The following is a 23,123-nucleotide window of genomic DNA, read 5'->3' as shown; positions in this document are numbered from 1 at the left end:
GCTCATCCAGCTGGTTGGAGACCCCGGGGTAGATCCAGAACACGCTGGAGAGAGTTTACATCTCAGCTGGTTCGGGGAACGCATCTGGTTCTCTGAGCAGGAGCGGGGAAACGATGCTGGGAAGAGAGACACCTGGGTGGATGGAGTCGTTTAATTTACTGTGGAAAATTATAGTGTTTAAGTTTTATACCAAATAACTGAATAAATTGTCTCAATAACATAATAAATAAAAGTCTCTATTTTAGATTTAGCCTAAAAAAATCCAGTCTCACTCCGGCTCTGTGATGCATTCAAAAGTTTCCTGGGTTAAAATGTTGATATCCTCACTACCGTGTGCTTATCTTTTTTATTAGCAATCATTTTTAGATATTACTCTGCTGTGTAGTTCATACGCTGCAATTCTGTACGGTGAAATCACATGTGTAAAGGCATCAACTTTATTTAATATCGTAGAGCAGCAACAAAACAGAACCAGTGAGATGTATAATGAAACAACGACTGGCGAGTCCCAGCCGGTTATGTTCGACTATCATTACGTCCGTCTCTGTGAAGGCTGTAATGTGGTTATTGTCACCTGAGGGCCGGTGAACTGACTGAATGAGTGGGACTCGTCTCCTCTCTCTAATCTGGTCATAATGAGGCCACAAGCTCTTCTCCCACCTCAGCAGATAAGACAGTAATTGTTTAAGTGTTTTATCAGATGTGGGCCGCAGCCACGCAGAGGTACCCCGTCGCATACTGAGTCACTGAATCACACACAGCTGTACAGGAGGACAGACACTGATGGATTTATATGGTTTAGACTTACTAGTGCAGTCAAACAGGGCTGATGTACTGTACTGGAGGAAATGCATGTCTCTGGACAACATGCTGCATTTCCTTTAGGGTGAGGTGAAAAACGCCTGAACAGCGATTTTGCAAGTTTGTGAGTCTTTTTTTTTAGCCATTTTTTAGACAAAAGACAAAGTGGATAAAACTGTGTGCCTTCCTTCAAATGTAATCTGTAAATGTTAGCATGCCCTGCTAATCAGCTTACCACCTACAGTAGGAAGGCTAATGTAGCATTTCCCCTTAAGCATAAAATTTGCTAAATACACTATTTTTGGGTTTCTTAAATAAGCATTCAAACAAGATCATTTACATATTCCCTGACATCCTGTAAATACTGGATACAAGCTGCGTCTCAGTCCAGGGGCTGCATCCTTTGAAGGACACGGTCTACGGAGGATGAGACCTTCGTAGCCTGCGCTAAGGCTGAACTGAAATGAGACGGTCCGGTCTACGAAGGATTTCCTGTTTGCTGTTCCCGCCATTACCCTTGCGTCACCAAGCGCCGCTCCTGTCACCTAGCAACAGGTAGCAAGTGGGCTAACTAGCAAGCATAACTAACAGCACATGACCTATTATTTTAAAGATAATTTGTATCGAGGCATTAACGTGCTAACGTGTAACGCTAGCTGTTCGATTCGAGCTGAAACCAAAAACGGCATCTCGTTTGAATTGCCGTACAATGAATCTCGGGATACACAGGGCCGCGAAGGACGCGCCTGATGGATCCTTCGTGACCCGGGAAAAGGAGGGCGCTTTTGTCGGCCACATCCGAAGGAGCCTTCGAATTGGGACAGCCTTTGATTGGATTGGGACGCAGCTACAGAGTTTAAACCACTATTAATGAAGCTAACACTAATTAGCTAAATCTCATACGTATGCTCGCTACAATATCATTCCAGGCAGACGTATGAGTGCTAGTTGGCTAGAAATAAGGACACATTGTTTAACAACATGACTGAATAATCTGCCACTTTTGTAAATGTAATATGTACTGGTGGTTGACTGGCTATTGACAGGTGTAGCAGCAATAACTGAGGCTAGTGGGGTTAGCTAACGGTCGATGTTAAGCTGTTAGATTTGGGATTCAGCTCCTTTTGTAGACGTATCATTTCCTTTTAAAGAGTCATGATAAAGAATCTGGATCACGACAAGCTGCAGACAGGATATAGTACCAACTGTGACCTTTTAAAACCCACTCTGGTCTCTGCTGAAATTGGTAATTTCACTTCTATCCCCGGGTAAGTTCCTGATGGACCGCCTGTCATGTTGTTTTGACCGGAGTGCCTCAAGTGCCACGCTGCTCGCAGATGAGATTTTTTTATTTTAAATCCTATTCGGTCACTTTTCCTATATTTTGAGCAGTGTCCTACTTTATGTGACACGACCCTCCTGGAGTCAGTGCAGACGGGGAAATTAAAATATGTCATCAATCAGCTGCTGTGACAAACACAGACTCTGACAGTTAGGAGAAGTATGAAAAAGATCGCAGAAGGTCAAACTTTGATTTAACGCAAATGTAAATGAAGTGGATGCGCACTCAGGAGCAGATATAAGTCTTCATTTTGTCTCTTTTTATTTCCCCTTGCCAGATGACTGATGGCCAAAAACTCTGTCTACTTCACCTGACGACCTCACGTCTGATCAGACTGCGACTGATGGACTAACACTGGAGGCTCTGGTGTTCTGCTGTAGTGGCTGCAGGATGTGCTGCACCTTTTTTTCCCACTGACCCAGAGCCTGTGGCCTGCTTTATTGTCCCACTTTCAGGCAGGTAACCTAACACAGTGATGGTTTCAGAGTTTGCTCAATGAGAATATACTTTACAATGTTACAGTGTTACAATGTCATTTAGCAGACGCTTTTGTCCAAAGCTACGTACATCTGAGAGTTAATACAAATCAAGACGGAGGGAACAAAGTCAGTGAGTGCCAACAAACAGCTTCAAGTGCGATCAGACGCTGGTGCAAAGGGTGTATCGTAGGAAACATCAATAATATCCTCAATATCATCATCAATAGTTTCAGTATCAAGGTCAGAGGTGTTCATAAAGAGCTGGGTCTTTAGCTTCTTCTTAAAGGTGAAAGGGACTCTGCGGACCGAGTGGAGTTTGGTGGCTCGTTCCACCACCGGGGGGCGACTGAGGAGAAGAGTCTAGTTAGAGACTTAAGGCCCTGTTGTGATGGGAGCACCAGGTGCCTTTCATTGGCAGAGCATAGTGGGCGGGACAGAGTGTAGACCTGGATGAGGGCGTTCAGGTAGGCAGGAGACGTTTTTGTTGCTGTTTTGTAAGCAAGCAACAGGGTTTGAATTTGATGTGAGCGGCGACTGGGAGCCAGTGGAGTGACGTGTGCTGTTGTGGGTTGATTGAAGACCAGTCGCGCTGCTGCGTTCTGGATCATCTGCAGAGGTTTGAAGTTGCATGCATGCAGCACGGCCTGCCAGTAGGGTGCCAATGCGTGATATTAAGAGAGCCTGTACCAGCAGTTGTGTTGCACGCTCTGATAGGTAGGGTCTGATCTTCCTGATGTTGCACAGGCACTTTATACTGTGTGGTGCTAACATTATCTCTCTCTATGAATCCTGGAGTCGCTTCTTCTCAAATTTTGAAAATAAAAAAGCGCCCTCTGGCCTCTGAGCGTGCCAGTAGAGAAGATCAGATTATGCCGCCTCGCCATCTGTCCTCTACATGAGGAACAACGGCAGCATTTTTTTTCTGATGTAGTTTTCAGCATTTGCTGTAACTTCAGATAGCAGGACAGACATGCTTTCCCTCATCTGTTCTGTCTGAATTGAGGTGCAATGAAGCATTTTGGTCACAGCATGAAGACAGAAAGGTCATCTTGGGCTCAAATTGAAGCTCATGAACTTGGGAAGTTTTTTTTAACACGTGAAACAGTCATTTTTAACTAAATGTGCTGACAAATCATCATTTTTTATTAGAATTTTTTGTCTTTTTGAAGATGTTGTGGGTAATATCTCAATGGCAGCAAGCCCCTAAATCTTACTTTGTTACCTTGCCATAAGTTTCAGGATCCTCGCTGCCAAAGTTCATACTCGTAAGACTATTTATGCAACTGCAGTACCTTCATACGTATGTGCACTGACATCATGTAGCCAAAAGCATCTTTCAAAAAAAGGGGGGTTTTTGTTGGCTCCTGAGACGACGCGGCCCCGAGTCGGGAGTGGCCGTTCTCATCTTGTGATGGCCCAAGGTGTCGGCTAACACAAACTAATAGTGAATAAAAGGTAGCAAAGAACATCCTGAGGGCTGGGCCTGGCTCCCGGCCTGTATCAGACAGAAGCGGGCTAATTTCCCAGTGACTGTGAATGCTAGCGATGCTTTAATAATTGCTAAGCCTTCATGATTACGTCTGAGCCCGAGGAATGTTTGCTGAAGATGCTGATTTGAATTTTTAAGAAAGGTCTGCTCGCTGTTACACACACGCCGCTGACTACAAAGGACACTTACGGTCTGTTTCTGCAGACGTGGCCTTTAATCGACCTCGCTGTTGAGCAGAAATTGGTTTTGACAGGAACAGAGTTTTGCGCTGCCCTGAGAGCGCGCTTCATTAGCACGCTTCATTACACAAATATTTTTCTCAAGTACAACTTCATCAATTCTCATACAACTGTGCGGTAGACGTCTATTTTCAGCGTGCTGTTTATCACTTGGAATCCCTGCGGATGGCATACTGTGGAAGGCAGAAGTGTCAGGCGAAGGAGACGGAGGTGATTTTTACTTTTTAGACTGACTTCGAGGTAGAGACTGAGCCGCAGAGGACGAGATGCAGCTGCCGGAGGAAGAGGAGGAGAGGGGTGAAAGAGAAATCAGATGGCAGAGGTGGAAAGAGAGAGAGAGAGAGGCAGAGGTGACAAAAGAGAGGAGGGGAGAAAAGAGGAAATAATGAGACAGTAAAATGAAAAAAGGCTGGGAGAAATTGAGGAAGCGAAAGAGATGAGAGTGAAAAATGAAAAGGGATGAGGAGAGAAAAGCATCTTTAGCATTTAAATGAGTCACGACAGAGGGCAGAGCACTCTTCGCCTCGCGGCGTTTGGATTCAGGACCTGGAAGTAATGAGGAAGGCCAAACAACAGATGACTTTCCATCGAGAATATTAAATCTCATTTTATCTTGGTGACAAGCCCGCATTCGTTATCAGGGCTAAAAATACACACAAGCAGCGCACGGTCGAGTGTGTCGGCTCGGAGAACGACGTCTGCGGTCGCATTCTGCCATTTAAACATGGCTGTGTGTATAATTTCATGGTTAATGGAATAACGTGTCACACGGAGGCTCGGTCCTCGTGTAATAATGATTCCCAGATCGGCGGCGGCTCGTTAATGTTCTGTCAAAATGCTGCGTGACGGAAGAATAACGGCGCGAGTGTTCGACGGTTACAGACGTGTGCGCTGCTGTGATTGAGCGTCCGGTGAGAAGTGCTCCGTCAGTGATATCCCATCATGCCTTCACGTGAATAAAACATGGGGGGTCCTGCTGTATATTATCAGGCTTTACAACACTTCATGTCCTGTGGATTTCACTAAGGTGGGGATCGCTGCATACATGTTTGTACACACACACACACACACACACACACACACACACACACACACTCCTGCGGTGTGTATCTGGCTACCCCCTGGAGGGCAGGGTGGTTATGTGTTATGTAAGGAGCTCAGGAGGAGAGAGGTGGGGGTTTCTCACACACCGTTCACGCTCAGGCTTATCGCCCCGGGGCTCTGCAATGAGCACGCCGTGACTGATAAGAAATGTGTGTGTGTGTGTGTGTGTGCAGGAGTGTGTGTGAGAAGAAATGAGCGAGAGAAGGAGAGAGGAGCAGAATGTATGTTTAAGAGATTAAATACTCACCAGTGTGTGACTTGTAACGAGATTTTAGTGTGTGTGTGCAAGCATAAGACATTTGGCAAAGCGTGCGTGCGCGTGTGTTTGTGTGTGTTTGCATGGCATCCTGTCAAACTGGGTCTGAACCAGCTTTTATCTGCGAGGCTTTTTAGTGAGTTATTTTATTACACTGCACGATTTAAGGGTTCAAACTGAGCACGGCACATTTTCAGACGCTTACACAGAATCTGTCTTTCAGAAAATAAATATACAGAGAATTAAAATGGGTTAAATCTGTGTTTTTACATCGATCACAAATAGAAAACAATCTCAAACACTTAACAGGCATTTTTTAATCTATTTTTAAGGAGGTAATGATTCACATTTTTATCCCAAAACGCATACAAGAATTAAATGTTGTATCTGTTTTCACATAGCAAACTAAATCAATATAAAACAGACTGAATTCCCTCGCTGTGCTCTTTGAAAGCCCTCTTCACGCTGTCACACAGAGACATGATTGGGAAGCATATTGCCTCTGTGTCTGTGCAGGCAACTTTGCTATGGTTGGGATTTGAGGGGGTTGTTCTATAAATACACTCTGTGCTGGAGGAGAATCTAGGCTGCACAAACACACAGACATGCCAACATACAGCCCTGCTACGACGCACAAGAAACACAACCCTGACAGGCTGACAGACCACACAGAGCGAGCTAAACTGCCCTGCACAATTACATAAGCACACCTAATAATATCTCCAGGATGGATAAGGTGTTGGGAAGCAGATTATATGGTCGCTGACAATCAAACGCATCAAACAAGTCAAACACAATCAGCGTGTAACAGCCACTCAGATCACTGACAGCAGCTGCGCCCGTCCTGTGGGACTCTGTCTTTTGTAATACGAGTCTCAAGGCCACAGCGGGACGTCAGTCCGACACCAGAATCACGCTGACACATGACAGATCTGTAGCACTGATATTTATGGGAACCAGGGAGCATCGCAGTGTCTCATCATCCATTTTATTCTTCTTACACGTCGAAAAATGTGTTGTGTCGTTAAAATACAAGTAAAGCGATGACAGAGCCGCAGCGAGCTCAAGGGGAAGCTCGTTGTTTGGTGAGATGTCTGAAGATAGCCTTCATTGCTGATGTCACGGGGCTGCAGCTGCAGCAACATCACGCTCCACTGGTGGTCAGTGTGATCAAACCGGCTAAAATAAGATTCATGTTAAAACTCCTCCTTTGAAGAGTCACCCTACGGGCTCTGTCAGGTTTGCAGCAGGGTCAATTTTACCTTTTTAGACAGTAAAAATAGTTTTTATTTCCCGACGGTAACAACACTCTGAAACTCTAAACTAAAAGGAAGTTATTGTGGGTGCCTGTTCCAATGTTTCCTGTTATAAAGAAGGGTATGGATGAGTCTATAGCTCAGTGTCTCAATTCAGGGGCTGCATCATTCGAAGGACGCGGTCTACGGAGGATTCGACCGCTATTGAGACGGTCTGGTCTACAGAGGATTTCCTGTTTGCGTCACCACCTGTTCCCGCCCTGACCCTTACATCACCAAACATCGCTCCTGTCGCCTAGCAACAGGTAGCTAGCTGCCTAACTGGCATAATTCTCATCATGTAACTTAACCTATTATTTTCATTTTTTTAACATTTGTATCGCTAGCTTTTCAATTGAGTTGATATCAATGACCGTATATAGATGGACGACGTCGTTGATGCCAAACAGCCCCAGTAATAAGAGCTGCCCTCTTGTGCTGGTGACGTCATTTGGAGCCAGAGCAGTAGAGATCAGCGGGTGGAGCCACTGTAGCCACTTCCGCTAACCAAAACACACACTTAACTTACCGAAAAATAAGCAAAGATCCCGCACACCGGTGTATTTAACAGCAGAACAGCTTCTCTGCGTTGGTCTGAGGTTAAAGTTCACAGATATGGAAACTTCAATGACTGTAGCGATTGTTTTAGTTACGTCTCATCTCGCAGATCCTCCTCTACTCTGCTAATCCATCCTCTAATCATCCTTTTTACAACATCAAATAACTAATTAAAAAGAAACTTGTCAGACTCATGTCCCATCTGTTTACATGGAGGAGGCGGGCTTTATGACTATACTGCAGCCAGTCAGCAGGGGGCGACAGAGAGGGTTTGGCTTCACTTTTAGGGAGTTGTCATGTCGTCCATCTTTTTATACAGTCTGTGATTGAAACCAAAACTTTTACATTTAAAAGTGTATTCCTCGGCCGATAGAGAGTCCGCCATCACGTTTGAACTGGCGCACAATGAATCCCGCTGGGCCGAGAAGGATGCCCCTGATGGATCCTTCGTGACCCAGGAAAAGAAGGCCGCATCTGAAGGAGCCTTCGACGCGCCGCTATGAGGCAATCGGCCTTCAAATACGTCCTTCTAAGGATGCAGGAAGGAGGGTAAATGGAAGGATGGTTAATTCTACCTAATATTGAACACTTAACTTCCAGATGGGCCTCTCCATAAAAACACTTTTTGATTAATTGTGGGAGCTAAAGTGGCTGATAATTACGTTTCATAGGCCAAACTTTCAACCCACCAAAATAACCATATAAGTCGTCTGTGCAAGCGCTTATTATGAACCGTATTTATTTATATTACTTTGACATTTATAGTATTAAAGTGAGAACTGGTGACTGATGACTATTTATGATGACTTCGCCTACCCCTCATCCCAGCAGCTCCACAGATCCTTCATCTCCGCTGCCCTCAGTGAACGTTATAATGGTGAACAGCTGCTACCTTTTACTGCTGCACAGCTCATTACCTGTAATGCTGTTCACCGGTTTAAGGTCATTCTTCAATGACACTTTGTAAAATGCGTACATGTCTGATTTCAGGGTAAAACCAGGTCAACCTGCTGCAAATATGAAAGCAGGTGAGAAACTCACCGTGGTGCAGCACATGAAGACGATGACAAAGGTCCCGATGACTCCTCCGATCCCCACCAACCAGGTCATCCTGAGGAAGAGGATCACTCCGAAGATGTTCTGGATGCAGGGCAGGTAGACGCCCATCAGGGTGCCGAGCTGAGGGGCCTGGAGGAGGAGGAGGAGGAGGAGGAGGAGGAGGAGGAAGAGATTATTAGAACTAAAAATTATAGACTATTATAGATTATATACACTGTGACACAAGTTTTTCTGTTTCAATGCATTTCTATTTTACCATTTTGGATCAAAGACAGCTTGAATCTACAGGAGGTAAATATTTATCTCAGTTTCGCCTCCTTTTTTGGCACCAGCCCGACACACCAGATGTGCCGCGCTCACCGAACGACTCCTCGCTTCTGTGTGAATCAATAAAAGTCAGCACACCAGCCGTGCATGCTGGGAACCAGAGTGTGCTCATTTCTTTAATACATTTATTCTCTTCTCCAAGGGTCAGAGCTGGAAAAACACACCACAGATGGTCACACAATATTAAGAAAAAAAGAGACATTTATTTCTTGGACTTCACAGGTTGTTACTTTCGAAGCCCAGTTTGAAATGTGATATGGAGCTGTGCACTCCGTACGTGCTTTCTGCCGCTCAGTGGGTGTAACCGCAGTGACTTCTGCTCACCATGACATCACGTGCATAGCCTCTGTTTCAGTCAGACTCTGTGTGGGTTGACGGACTTTAAAGGAGAAGTTCGGGATTTTTAAACCTAGGCTCTATTTTTACAAGTTCGGGTGTCAGAATCAGAATCTGAAAAACTTTCATAATCCATGGGGGGGAATTCGGGCGTTACAGTTGCTATGACACCGAGAAAGCACAGAGGCATAAATAGCAGTAAGAAAAAATGTGCATTATATACACAGTAAATAAGAGATAATGTTGAAATGACTCGTAGGAAGAAAAACTTTTGGAGTCGGTCCAGTAGATGTCCTCCACCATAGCTGCGATACGGCCGCAATGGCTGCAACATAATCCCCTGGGGCAACTGCGCCCAATCAGAGCACGTCCACTAAAAGTGCTTGTTTTTGCCGCTGACAGGCTCAGGTTGTTGCTCCAGGTGTCCGACAACATCACGGAAATGATCCCTACAAAGATTGTCCTTTTTTTAAAGAGTAAGATCCTTTTTGCGTAACCAGAAACAGAAGTCTCGCTCAAGGAGAGTGTACGGATGAAGAGCTCATAGAAATTGAAGAGAGAACGTGGAGAGAGAGAGAGAGAAGGGGCAACAGGCAGTGGAGGATTAAACAAATACAGTAACCTACGCTTTCTGTACACCAATACCCCTTTCACACCTAACTTTAGTGTGTTGGCGCGGGTTTTTTAGATCCTAGAGGACCCGCTTATAGATGCCGATTGTCTCCGTTCCAATTGCCATTGAAGTATCCTCCTTTCGGTCTCTTTTCTGCTGCGTCACCATCTGACGTCACAAACGGGCAGAATTTGTAGCTGAGATGACGAGGAGTCGCAGAAGTTACACAGCATAGCATGGCACTGGAAAGGGGGCGTGTCGATGCGGGTTTCGTGTTCCCATCAATGGCGATAATTACTGGGGTCTACTGCAGAGTCATTGGACCCGGGTCTGAATGCTGATTGTAACCTTTCCCATTAAGAAAAAAAGCTGTGTGTTAGCGGGTGTTGTGACCAGTGGGAAAGCGGCTCAACACAACAATCTCTACCAAAATCTCCTTCCAGCTCCAACTCACGTTTCCACCATCCTGTTCAGGTAACACCTCACCACCCGTGAGATTTCAGAGCAAGACTTTTGTTTCTGGTTACACAAAAAGGATCTAACTCTTTAAAAAAAGGACGATCTTTGTAAGGATAATTTCGGTGATGTTGTTGGACACTTGGAGCAACAATCTGAGCCTGTCACTGTGATCTGGCGCAGTTGCCCCAGGGGTTTATGTTGCAGCCATTGCGGCCGTATCGCGGCTACGGCAGAGGACATCTACTGGACCGACTCCAAAAGTTTTTGTTCCTATGAGTCATTTCAACACCCAAATTTGTAAAAAATAGAGCCCAGGTTTAAAAATACCGAATTTCTCCTTTAATTGGCAGCTGAATCCTGCTGTGACAAACAACCAGTGAAGACTCAGAGGGTGGTCCAAAAATGTGTGACCTGTTTTTTTTACTTGCGTTTGACAGATGCTGAAAATGGTCGAGAGATTAATGTGCAAACACAAACCGAAGCTAATCAACCTTCTGCTCATCCTGTTTGTCTTAATCTCAGAGTAGGATGCAGTAAAGGCGCTTTGTCCGTGTGTAATCTGTGATGTAATGATGTGACAGTAAAGGTCTGCGCTCTCACTTGTTTAAGTGGGTCACGGCTGGATATCAGAATAATTACCCTCCATTGGGCGAGTCGTCCTTGAGCAGGGAATGAATGTTTCTCTATTATGTACAGGGTCAGCTGATGTGTCCTTCAGGTTTAATACACGCCATTATGTTGGTGCACAAACACACACACATACTGTATATATACTGTACACAAGCAAATAGGTGCATAAAGTAACAGAGCATCCTTGAAACCTACTAATCAATCTGCAATGAGACAAAATACATCCTCAGTCTCTAAGTGTCAGTGATTGCGTTTCATAGAACGGCCTTGAAGCTGCTTCAGAGTGAGGACGTACAGAGCAGCTCTCTCTTTCCACTGATCCACACCAGGGACAGCACTGCACCAAAACCAGCTCCAAATCCACTGCAAGAAAAGGAGGCAGTAAAGAAATAAAATAATAATCTACTGAACCGACTCGGTCCCCTGGCTGCCTTTTGAGCTCAAAGTTTTCTCGACTCCCAAGTAATTATTGTTCTGAAAGTCAACAAAGGATTTACACAAAGCAATGTGGGAAATCTGCAAACGGCAATTAAGACGTGCAACTTGTCAGATGCTGCATGAAAAGTTAAGCTTTTTAATGTTTAAATGCTTATATAACTTAAAGTGCACGCTAAGCTGCAAAAGTAACAAGGAAGAATAAGGGAAAGATATTGTTCATTAACAGTTACATAGTAGAAAAGATATGTGTGCAATAACTCCTATTAAAGCCTCCTATTAATGTGGCAACAACTGCTTTCTCAACCCACACTGAAATGTGGATTTGCGTTTGTGTCAAATATGTTGGATTGTTCGGTGAAATCACACCTTAAAGTGGTAATCTCGAAGATTTAAGTTGCATTGTCTTTGGCGGCACCAATGGCGATAAACGGTAATTGCGGGAGCACACTTCCCAGATATCCAGACAGTGCTGCATGTGTGACGTCCACGGTTGGCTCCGGTTGTAACTCTTGATTTTCCTGGCTGACGGTCGCTTTCCTTTTCAGACTGTTTGCTTCATCTGAGCGTCGAGTTTGTTTCTTCTTCTTTGGATTTTCACTTCTTGTTGAAGTTGTATCTGTAGTCATCCATCTTTTCTTTGTTTGTTCAGCCATAGTAGATTACTGTTTACTCGCAACACTTGCAGAGAGCGGAAAAGCAGCCGCTTAGCTCCGCCTACCCTCTCTGGCAGACCAACCACTGCTGGCTGATGGAAAACGTGTCACTAACTGGGCGCCGCTTCAGGTTTTTTCTGTAAAAGTCATTTAAAAAAAAACTGTCCATAAAATATATTGACATTATGACATTAGCATCCTTATATGTGACTGAACCACACTACTAGGCTACTTTTGTAATCCTATTCTGTGGCGTACCCCTCCAGATGCAGGGTCAAATATAAAACGAAACTTTGAACTTTCATTTCGCCTACAAGTCCCGCCTTGAAGGACGGCTAAGCATCAAGGCTTTTGTACGCCTGCAGGTGCTGCTTTGTGTGCTTCCCCGGCCTTGAAATCAGGTGCATATAAATGTCAGGAAACATGATTTCAGGCGACATGTTAACGTCCACGGATCACTGAGTCTTTGGTCAATAGTCGGAAACTCTGTCAACAGATATTCGTCTGTTTTACGACTAATAATGCCTACTGAAGGCCGACTGAGGGGGCGTGTTCCGGTGGGAAAGTAAAGTCTATAAAGTGAGAATAATGCTGTTCAGCTTGACCGACTGATTCCAGCGAAATCAGCTAAAAGTTGGTTTGTACTTTACTGCAGAAATCCCAAATTTAAGGGTCTTTTCTCACCTGCCTGTGTTTATGTGATAAAGCACTGGTGGCCAATACATCACTGTCTGACTCTTTAAACCCTCACATACCTGCAGACACCCACCTCAGAGTGGAGTATTGGCACGGCTGTAATATTTCTTTCTTTATCTTCAGCTCCAAAAAGCATCATTAAAGGGGCCTAAAATATATTCATTCAATAGCGGTTATTAAAATTGCAGCGGACGAACGGAAGATGAAAGAGAAGCCCGGCACTGGGAAGTGACAGCAGATGCTGAATTCATAAAGCAGACTTTAATCAAATCATCCTGACAAGTGGCTGACATCAAATGAATAATATTGTGTCTGATGCTACAGTTTGTGATTTGTTTGGAGAGGCTCCCTCTCCAGCATCTATAATGAACTGTTTGCAGACAGGAGAGGCGAGGCAGGAGAGAGGGAGCGGAGACAGAGCGAGTCCAAACAGGTCTCACAAATATAATTATCTTCTAATTTCCTTTAGATAAACAACGGAGCACGAGCTCACACAAGGAAGTGTAATTAGCGAGCTTATCGCTTCCTCGATGTGGCTGTGAAGACCAGCGGACGGCTTATGAACACGTCAACTCACATCATGTCATATTATATCAGATTATATCATATCATACCAGATCACATCAGATGATATCAAATCCCATCATGTGTTACGTGCACATGTACCGCTCTACGCATCATGTCACATCATCATGTGACGTTAATATCATGTGACAATATAATAGACCGACTGGTCACACAAGCACGCTGCACCGTCTGTGAGAAAATGTGGGACACAAGCCGAACAGATCGGGCAGCAAAAAGTTAAACACAGTGTGTAGACTTTCACACTTTAACGGTTTAAAAAGTAGGATGTTCCTGGAAAGATAAAATATAGACTTTTACAAATATAATGTGCGATGCAGAGTTGACCTTTTTTCTGTTGGACAGGTAGGTGCCTCAAACCGGGTAGGACAAGCTAACCGCTGGCACAAAGGTAACCGTGATGCTGTCGGTGTTAGCTCGGCGGGGTGGGCGTGTTCTCGCACGAGAGAGTGAGAGTGAGCTTCTGGTGACGAAGAGCCCAGCAGGAGGGGCCCAGTTTGAATGTGAATGCAAGGGAAAATCCTTCTTATTATACCTCTAAGCTTGATTCAAAGCACATTTTACTTTCCCATCATCCTCATTTTAACATCTAAAGCAGCTCTGCGCTGTTCAACATCCTATTGTTGGGACATGGTGTTGACTTCCCTCTCCTCAGACTGTTGTTAAAGTACAAGAAGAGGACAGAATTCAGAGTAAGTACTAAACATTGGTACTAAAGGTGAACTGTGGAGTTTTTATGTAAACAAATATGTTTTCCCCTTCTCATAAAACCTTTTCAAGCTGATTTTTCTTCCTCTGAAACATTCTTTGTTTACATATATGTTATATGAAAGCAGCCGTCTTTCTGCCTGACTTTGTGACCTGACTTTACACACTACTGGCACTGGATCAGAGGAGAATTGGAAACCAGTCGGCAGAATTTGTATTGTATTCATAAATATGAATATGAGTCACCTGCCTTAATTCGTCTGTGCTTCCTCGTAGGGGTGCATGAGGTTTGAAGAAAACAGGAACCCACAAGGGGAAAAAAATCCTCCATGGCACCACGAGTGGTCATAAAGTCCGTGGGTAACCTTTAAAGGCTGGCCCACAAGATTTTTAAAGATGTTGAAAAGGTGCAGACCGCACACATGATGACAAATACTGCTAGATTTGTTCCTGTAGTTTGTGGAGAGCAACGATATAACCAGAGTCCGACTCTTAAAACTAGAAATCTCATAAAACTCTCGCAGTTAAACTCATTCACAAAGAAAAAGGAAATAACTCTGGATGTAGCCATGGAGACGGCGTGAACATGGTCTGTCCATGTGACTTGTGTCTGCTTTTGTCGCCATGGCTGCGGTTGTTCCTTCTTCGGTCAGCTTGCTTAGCACTTGGCTATTGTCTTTCCACATGACAAGCCACAGAGCGCGTGCTCGGCTTTGTGTTTGCCCCTACACAACAGGATATCGGATCGTAAATGATTTAAAATTGGTGCAGCCGCGAAGTTCTTCCGAGCAGATCGGGGGAAGTAAAATCACTGTTGACATCCCTCACACGACAGGAACATCTGGCAGAAATCGGGACTCGCTTACTTTTGTCGGAAGGCCCAAAATCGACTTCTATTTTCATGAAGTACATGTGCAATAAATGTTCACACACACAAAAACAAACATAATTTATATAATACCTTTTATTATCATTGCAGCTTTGCTTTACTCTCCTATATGCTTGTTCAGTGGAGCGACGGCTACCTATTTACCTTGACAATGTGTGCACAGCGTCTCCACTGCAGAGCTCGAATGTCACCCACAACCTTCCCTCTTCTACGACTTAATCCTCCCAGCAGGAAATCTCTCAACCTTCAGCCTCATTGCGTTTTAATCAAAGATCCACATCGCGGCCTCCACAGGTTTCAGCCGCCGAGAACAAACCTCGTCCGTCTCTGTCACCTCCCCCACTATATGATAATGATTTGCACAGTTTGCTATGCAAATCAGGTTGTGACTCACTGTGGCTGTGCCCTTCAGTGTGAGCGGAGGGTTTTTCATCGTCTGCTTGTCAAAGGTCTCGATAAAGTTTTTTTTTACTGAGACACTGAAAACGCATCAGCCTTAAAAACGACATCTGTATAATCCAAGAAATGCATTACCTGGAATATAATCACCGTTTACAGATTCGCCATGAAAATGTAGATTCTGTTGGCACGCGGCCGGATTTCAGTTTCGGGAAGTGTTCTGGTTTCTGTTTGTGGTACGTTTGTAGTCCGAGAAGTATCGACCAATCACGTATCAGCAGGCTGCAGTGTATGCAGGAAAAAGAGTCCGTGTGGAGAGCAAAAGCAGGCGGAACGTAACTCAGCTAACAATCTGTTCTCGATCAAAAATTCAACTTGAGATAAATTCCCTTGATGTCACGAAAGCCGTACAGCATTTAGATTTCCTGACTTCCTCGAAAGCATCAGAAATTATTTTTTGGCTTCATGCCGCTGAAGTAAGCCAGAGTGCAGCCTCTGTGTAACTTACTGTTTACAGTGAAATTGAGACTCACCACAAACAGAGTGGGCGCTCCATCGGTGATGTAATGAACTATGAAATGATGTCGTTATTTTGCTGACATTTGTGCGGAGGTGAAGTTTGCTTCACTATGTCTTGTCAACCATTGTCTTTGTTTCAACTGTGCTGTGTTAATACTTAAAGTAATAATCTCGAAGATTTTCATTTAAATAAATGTCTGTTAAGTCTCTATCTATCGCCAATTGAGGTTACACAATGGTGATTGAGCCTCTGGCCCACTGATGAAAGCCTTTGCATTTGTAGTATTACAGACTGGGTGTCTGTGGCGACATTCATGGAACAAATCACAAGCGGCGCCCAGTTAGTGACACGTTTTCCATCAGTCAGCAGTGGTTGGTCTGCCAGAGAGGGTAGGCGGAGCTAAGCGGCTGCTTTTCCGCTCTCTACAAGTGTTGCGAGTAAACAGTAATCTACTATGGCTGAACAAACAAAGAAAAGATGGATGACTACAGATACAACTTCAACAAGAAGTGAAAATCCAAAGAAGAAGAAACAAACTCGACGCTCAGATGAAGCAAACAGTCTGAAAAGGAAAGCGACCGTCAGCCAGGAAAATCAAGAGTTACAACCGGAGCCGACCGTGGACGTCACACATGCAGCACTGTCTGGATATCTGGGAAGTGTGCTCCTGCAATTACCGTTTATCGCTACAGGTGGCGCCAAAGAGAACGAAACTGAGATCTTTGAGATTACTACTTTAAGTCTGCATATTTTAATGTTGACATCAACTGTTTTTAAGAAAAACTTCAAATAATAACGAAGCTAAAGGATAAAAAAAATACGACCACATGGATCTTATTATTGCTCCTCAGGTCTTCTGAAAACTGACCAAACATAATGTTGCATCTTTTCTTTCCATGACTCCCACACCACCCAGTAGCACAGCTGTAATTAAAAACGCTCCGTTTCCACTGACAGGCTCTTCAGGGACTCGGTGTGAATATACATTAACAGTCTGGTGCTGCAGGTAGAAAGGTACGTCTAACATCAGCACTTTGTTGTTGGACCCCAAACTGCTGCAGCTGCACAAACTGGTCTGAGGTCAGTTTAATATTAAGTGAGTTATTAAAGAACAACCAGTGAACATTAACATGGTGCGAATGCAGGATCTGTAAGTCCTTTGGAGGTGGCTGCGTCTCATTAAAAGTGAAAGTACGATGACTTTGTTTTGGAGGCAAAAAGGTGAACACATATTTCACAGCCTCTTTTATTCAGCAGAATCCTTTTGCAGCTTTCACTTCACACAGATCAAAACAGGAAAAGAAGCTGTTTGAGGAATAGTTGCAATCAAGATACCAACTTCCTCGACTGGTGATTTTTATCAAAAATAGATAAGAAAAAAGTAAAGAAGGGGCTTTGTAAATTCTAAACGCACACTGAGGTTACACTGCAGGATCCCAATGAGATAACATCTCTGCAGAACAGTTTGTCAGGAAAGCTTCAAGAGCGCACTGTAAAAAATAAAGTGAGATATTTTTGCCCTATGAAGATTTTAGAGGACAAAAATAGCTTAAAAAGCACAGAACAACTGTTCATAATGATTACAGATTACACTAATCTGCCCTAAAAGCTGTGTAAATACTGTTCACAGTCACAACAAATAGGTGTTTATGCCCCATAACGCTCCACAGGACAGGAAGTTGGACATAACCCTCTCCAGACTGCACAAGGCCGTTTTCCCCGCCCGCTCTCACACACAATGTGGAGCCACAATCAAGCAGAGCTCGTATGTTGGCGCGCTGCATGAGCGGCTCACGTCTGAGTCATGAATTATAATCCAGATTGAACAATAGGCGGGCTTTGAAACACGGTGTTGTCTGCTAGAAATCCTGCGTGTTACATAAGATGTACAGACGCAGATAACAGCGACAGAGAGGGCTTACACCGAGGCTGTGAACCTGAAGCGGAGAGGGTCCAATATCAGTTTCCCTTCCCAGCAGCCATTCAGACCTGGACTTGATGTTAAGTACCCCTCCAATAGTAGTGTTGATAATTCAGCTGAAACCAGTGGATTTATTTGGAGGCTGATTGGCAGAGGTGGAAGTGTTTTTCAAAGTCAGTAATTTCACCTTTACTGAAGTATGTTTTAAATTAAGTAAAATAACTCGCTACATATGTACGCTCACCCGTTACTGAGTAAGATGTATCTATAGATATTGCGAGCCGAAAGAAAACTGACTTGGACCAGAAGCCAATCAAATGCATCGCATCAAAAACAAGCAAACCAGATTAAAGCGTCATGCATCGCGTCAAAACAGCGGTGATTTTCACTGAGTCTGAAGTGAAGAAGGAGGGCTGGGCCTGATGCATGAAATAATGAGCCACCATGTTTCACGGACTGAAGGAAGATTTTTGATTAACCAGAAACAGCCGTTAGCCACCAGACTCCATTATAAAAAACAGTCATTTTACCTCACAGAACACGGGACTTGCTGGTCTACCTCTGCCTCGTTACACATCGTAAAAGACGTCAGTTCAGAGCCGAATTAACCCTTTAAAACACCACACAATAATACAAACAAACTAACCGATCTAGGCAGCGGCAGACCTTCAGCAACTCTCATGTTCTGTGAGGTTAAATGACTGTTTTTGTCAATGGAGTCTGGTGGCTACGAAGAGAGCTATATAACTGCTGTTTGTGGTTAAACAAAGGATCTTACTCTTTGAGAAAAGAGTCTCTCTCGTCATTTTGACACCAAAACATGTAAACACAGGGCCCAGGTTTCATGTGCATGATGCATGTGTAAGGCAGGGTGGGAAAGTAACTAACTTTTACTTTAAGCTCTTTTAAAGTGAGCTACTTTTACTTTTACTTGAGTACAATTTCAGTCTAGTTACAGTACTTCTACTTGAGTGGAATATTTCAGTTCTCTTTGCACCTCTGCTAATTGGAAATTGTATCGAATCGATGCATTGACCGGTACACTCGCCGATGCTGCGTTTTAAGCTGTTTATAAGGCCTAAAGTGATACTGGAATCAGCATCAGATCAACTGTAACATGAACATGATAGAAACGCCTCTGCGGGTTTGGTAAACAGCCACCAAAACAGGAAAATGTGGTGATCTAATGGATGCTTCTAATGACTCTATATTGAGAAATAGCTTGAAGCAGATGAACCGCTTGTGTATGCATTGAATCAATGACCCTGCTGGGGAAAAAGGGCCGGGCGTTTATTGGAAGTGCCGCATTTCTATTTTCATTCAATTGGTGTTTCATTTGCTCATTTGTGGACGGGGGATTGCAGCCTGGACCAGCAGCTGCTCGGATAGACACACACACACGCACACACAGTGTCTGTTTAATGCACTGGGAGCCAGCAGAGGGATGATTTCCCCGGAGAGCGAGCCACCGCGAGCAGAGGCAACAGTGGCTGCTGCAGAGCCACAGGTAAGCCAGCGAGGCACCACTGAACTCGGAAGGAACAGCTGCCCCCCCCGACCCCCTGGGAAGTGCCGACAGCCCGCCGAAAGGATGGCTCAGGTGTGTTAGACGCACAACAGGACCTTTCAATACATCTGCCGTGGCAGCTACTTCAGATTCTCGGCCTCCTGCTGCCCTACCACTTACCACAAGCCCCTCACCAGGCTGGACCTCTCTCTCTGCATCCATCAGGAGCACTTTACTCACAGGAGGCGTGCAGCTCTGCAGCCCGCTGAAGCAAACAACCATTTATTGCATTAAAGGGACTGTTCGCCATGCTTTTAGCTAATCTCAATCTATCAGAGTATAAGGTACGTAGTTTAAAAAACGCCTGCAGTTACCTGGGTGCAGCTGCACATTTCGGTTTTTTTTGGCACCAACTCAATCAGCTAACGTTGCTGCTATTTTTTCTTCGCCTTTGCAAACAACCTTTCCCACAACAATAAATGACATCTTTACATATGAGTTCAGAGGATCTTATTGACTCGGTGCATGTTGTGGTGTTTTGGCTGACTCCGATATTCAGCTGTATTAATGCAATCCAAGAGTATGCCGAAGAAATGCAGCAGGCCGAGGCTGGAGCATCTTGTGCGTAATGCATCCTGGTACATGTAGGCCTGCTGGTGCTCCTCAACGTGTGGCTGTCCTGGTCAGTAGAGCAAACAGTGAGGAAATTATTATTATTACCACTGATGGGACGATAAAAGTTTTTCGTCCTCATTCCAACTGTCTCTTGTTTGTCTGTTTAAACGTTCCTGACAAGCGACCTCTCTGACCTCTGATAAATGTTGTAATGTCGCAGAACCTCTTAGTAAAAGAGGCTGTGATGGATTGTTAAATCAACTGCATGCAGCTGGGACAATGGAGACCGAAACCGTTACATGATCACTGATATAAGAAGATTCTGCAGGACTCTACAACATGTGTACTGACGACGTTTGTTTATGTCACAGCAAACGTTTTTGTATTATTGGAAGGGAGAGTACCAGGACTACCAGGGCAGAAAAGATAATAGCTTTGGTAAATAAAATATGGTCAAGGTTTGGTGAGAGTGACATCTGTTTGTGCATGGCAACCACTAGGGTGCAGTGGTTAGCGCTGTCGCCTCACAGCTAGAAGGTTCGTGGTTTGAATCCCGGTTCAGACGTAGTGGGCCTTTCTGTGTGGAGTCTGCATGTTCTCCCCATGCATGCGTGGGTTCCCTCTATAATTGAAGGTGTGAGAGTGAAAGGTTGTCTGTCTCTGTGTGTCAGCCCTGTGATGGACAGGTGATCAGTCCAGGGTGTAACCCCGCCTCTCGACCAATGACAGCTGGGATAGGCTGCAGCTCCTGATCTGTGATAGGCTCCAGCTCCTGATCTGTGATGGGATGCACGGTCCAGTCACCTGCATGAATGCCAGATGCACTGCATGCTGATTCTGCACCTCACAGCGACATTAAGAGTTGACGACTTCCTGTCTTAAAGCTGCAGAGACGGCAGATCAAAAAACACCTTTTGTTGATTTAAGGAAAAACTTCTCAGTTCCTGAAATTATTTGACCTTCCTCAAGTACAGTCAATTATTTAACATGTACTGTATTGATCATTATTTTGTTCCCTTCTTCCCTCACAGTCTCATTCTGACCCTCCTGTGGACGTCTCCTGAGCAGCTGAGGCGAGCAAAGGCACTCTCTCTCCTCTAGATGTTAGAGTTTGGAGGGTTGAAAAGGGAAGGTGAGGCTCATATCCTCGATTAGCTGCAGGGGACAGAAAATGAAAGAGGGAGTGTGGGGGGACTCTACATGTGAAAGGAGAGGAAGCGTCCAGGCCCTCAGGCTCTGGGACTCCCTGCCAACCTGCTTATGCCTGCAGAAGCACGTTCATCTTTTAAATCACTTCTTACAGGAATTCTTTATGATCGCCAGCAGGAACAGAATCTACTGCAGGATGAAAACCATCTGGATCTGTGGTCGACTGACTTTAATTACTCATCGGAGCTGCAGCTTTCTTTATAGACCAGCTGATCGTACGCGCAAAGGTCACTGGAGGAGCACGCAGTCGAATTCAACATCATGAAATATAGATCGTAGGAGTTCCAATAAGACATATTAGCAAAATGTTGGTACACATTATGCCTCAAATATGCAACACATTCTGTTAGATTCATTTATTTGGTCCCTTTAGCCAGATTAGGACGGAGAGAAGGAAGGAAAGGGGGAAGGAATTCAGGAGGAAGAAGAGGAGATCAAAGAAAGAGGAAGAGGAGTGAAAAGAAAAGGAAAGGACAGAGGGAAAGGAGAGGTGATGCTAGGAGAGGAGAGGAGTGAAAATGAAAGCAAAGGACAGAGGGGAAGGAGAGGTGATGCTTGGAGAAGAGAGGAGTGAAAAGAAAAGGAAAGGGGTGAGTGTGAAAGGAGAGTCAAGTATGAGAGTGGAGGAGAAATCAATAGAGAACTAGAAAGAAGATGAGGGGAGGAATGAAAAGAAGAAGAGAGAGGAGGGGAAAGAGGGATATCGAGAAGAGGACAGGAGGAAACGAGAGAAGGGGTAGAGACAGGAGAGGACAAAGAAGGATGAAAATCAGAGGAGACTAGAGGGGAGAAAAAAGAGAGGAAAGGAAAATGGGAAGAGGAAGCAAAAAGAAGAGAGGAGAAGGAGAGAAGGAAACAAGAGAGGTCCAGAAAAGACCGAGATGAGAGGCAAATAAATATAAGAAGAGAAGAAGAGGTTATGGAGGAGAGGAAAGACAAGAGATACAGGAGAAGACAGAAGGAACCAAGAGGGGAGAGGAAGGAGATGAGATGAATGAGGAGAGGGGGAACATAAGAGGAGAGAAGGAAACAATAGAGAGGAGGGAAGGAAACAACAGAGGACAGAAGGAAACAACAGAGGAGAGGAGGAAACAACAGAGGACAGAAGGAAACAAAAGAGGAGAGGAGGAAACAAGACAGGAAAGGAGGAAACAAGAGAGGAGAGAAGGAAGCAGGAGAGGAGAGGAGGAAACAAGACAGGAGAGAAGGAAACAAGACAGGATAGAAAGAAACAAGAGAGGAGAGGAGGAAACAAGACAGGAGAGAAGGAAACAAGAGAGGAGAGGAGGAAGAAGGAGAGGAGAGGAGGAAACAATACAGGAGAGAAGGAAACAAGAGAGGAGAGGAGGAAACAAGAGAGGAGATGAGGAAACAAGACAGGAGAGAAGGAAACAAGAGAGGAGAGGAGGAAGCAGGAGAGAAGGAAACAAGAGAGGAGAGGAGGAAGCAGGAGAGAAGGAAACAAGAGAGGAGAGGAGGAAGCAGGAGAGGAGGAAACAAGAGAGGAGAGGAGAAAGCAAGAGAGGAGTGCATGCACACTTTCGGTTTCATTAGCGTGGAGGCAGAGACGAGGCATGTAGCAGAGCGGGTAAGGAGTAGGAGGAGGAGGGGGAGGCTAATGACAGCGAGGGAGGCAGACTGGGAGCTTGTAACGCCATCTCCACGCTCTGCTGGCCAAACAGGAGCTGATAGGGCAAATGTGTTTCTGCTCAGGTGTGCTGAATTATTAAACAGACAGCGAGAGGAGAGGCCGGCCGACATCAGCCTCCCTGACCGGCTGTGGATCAACCAGTCACTCAGCGGTCAGCCCCGTACGTGTGTGTGTATGTGTGTGTGTGTGTGTGTGTGTGTGTGTGTGTGTGTGTGTGTTATCTGGTTATCTGTAAAACACTGCCTGCTGTAAACGTCCTCTGTGGTGCTGAAGGCTCACCACCCTGGAAAGAGCGTCTACATGTGTTACTAGAATATTCTACGTTAAAAGACTCCACAAAGCCTC

The 23,123-nt window shown here is 44.7% G+C and overlaps 1 protein-coding gene across 2 annotated transcripts in view; it reads right to left on the bottom strand.

Moving 5' to 3' along the window:
- slc12a5a (solute carrier family 12 member 5a) overlaps positions 1-23,123 on the bottom strand; it is a 125,937-nt gene that overhangs the window by 35,770 nt on the left and 67,044 nt on the right. For both annotated transcript variants that reach the window (XM_069677958.1, XM_069677959.1), the window contains exon 4: positions 8,605-8,751. In XM_069677958.1, the coding sequence (XP_069534059.1) occupies positions 8,605-8,751 (147 nt within the window). The remainder of the gene's footprint in view (positions 1-8,604; positions 8,752-23,123) is intronic.

The sequence above is a fragment of the Semicossyphus pulcher genome, unplaced genomic scaffold, assembly GCF_022749685.1.
Source record: "Semicossyphus pulcher isolate SPU_LCO1_2020_fin unplaced genomic scaffold, fSemPul1.0.p SCAF_3, whole genome shotgun sequence".
Lineage (NCBI taxonomy): Eukaryota > Metazoa > Chordata > Actinopteri > Labriformes > Labridae > Semicossyphus > Semicossyphus pulcher.
The sequence above is the reverse complement of the archived record's forward strand: the minus strand, read 5'-3'. Positions and strand labels throughout refer to the sequence as shown.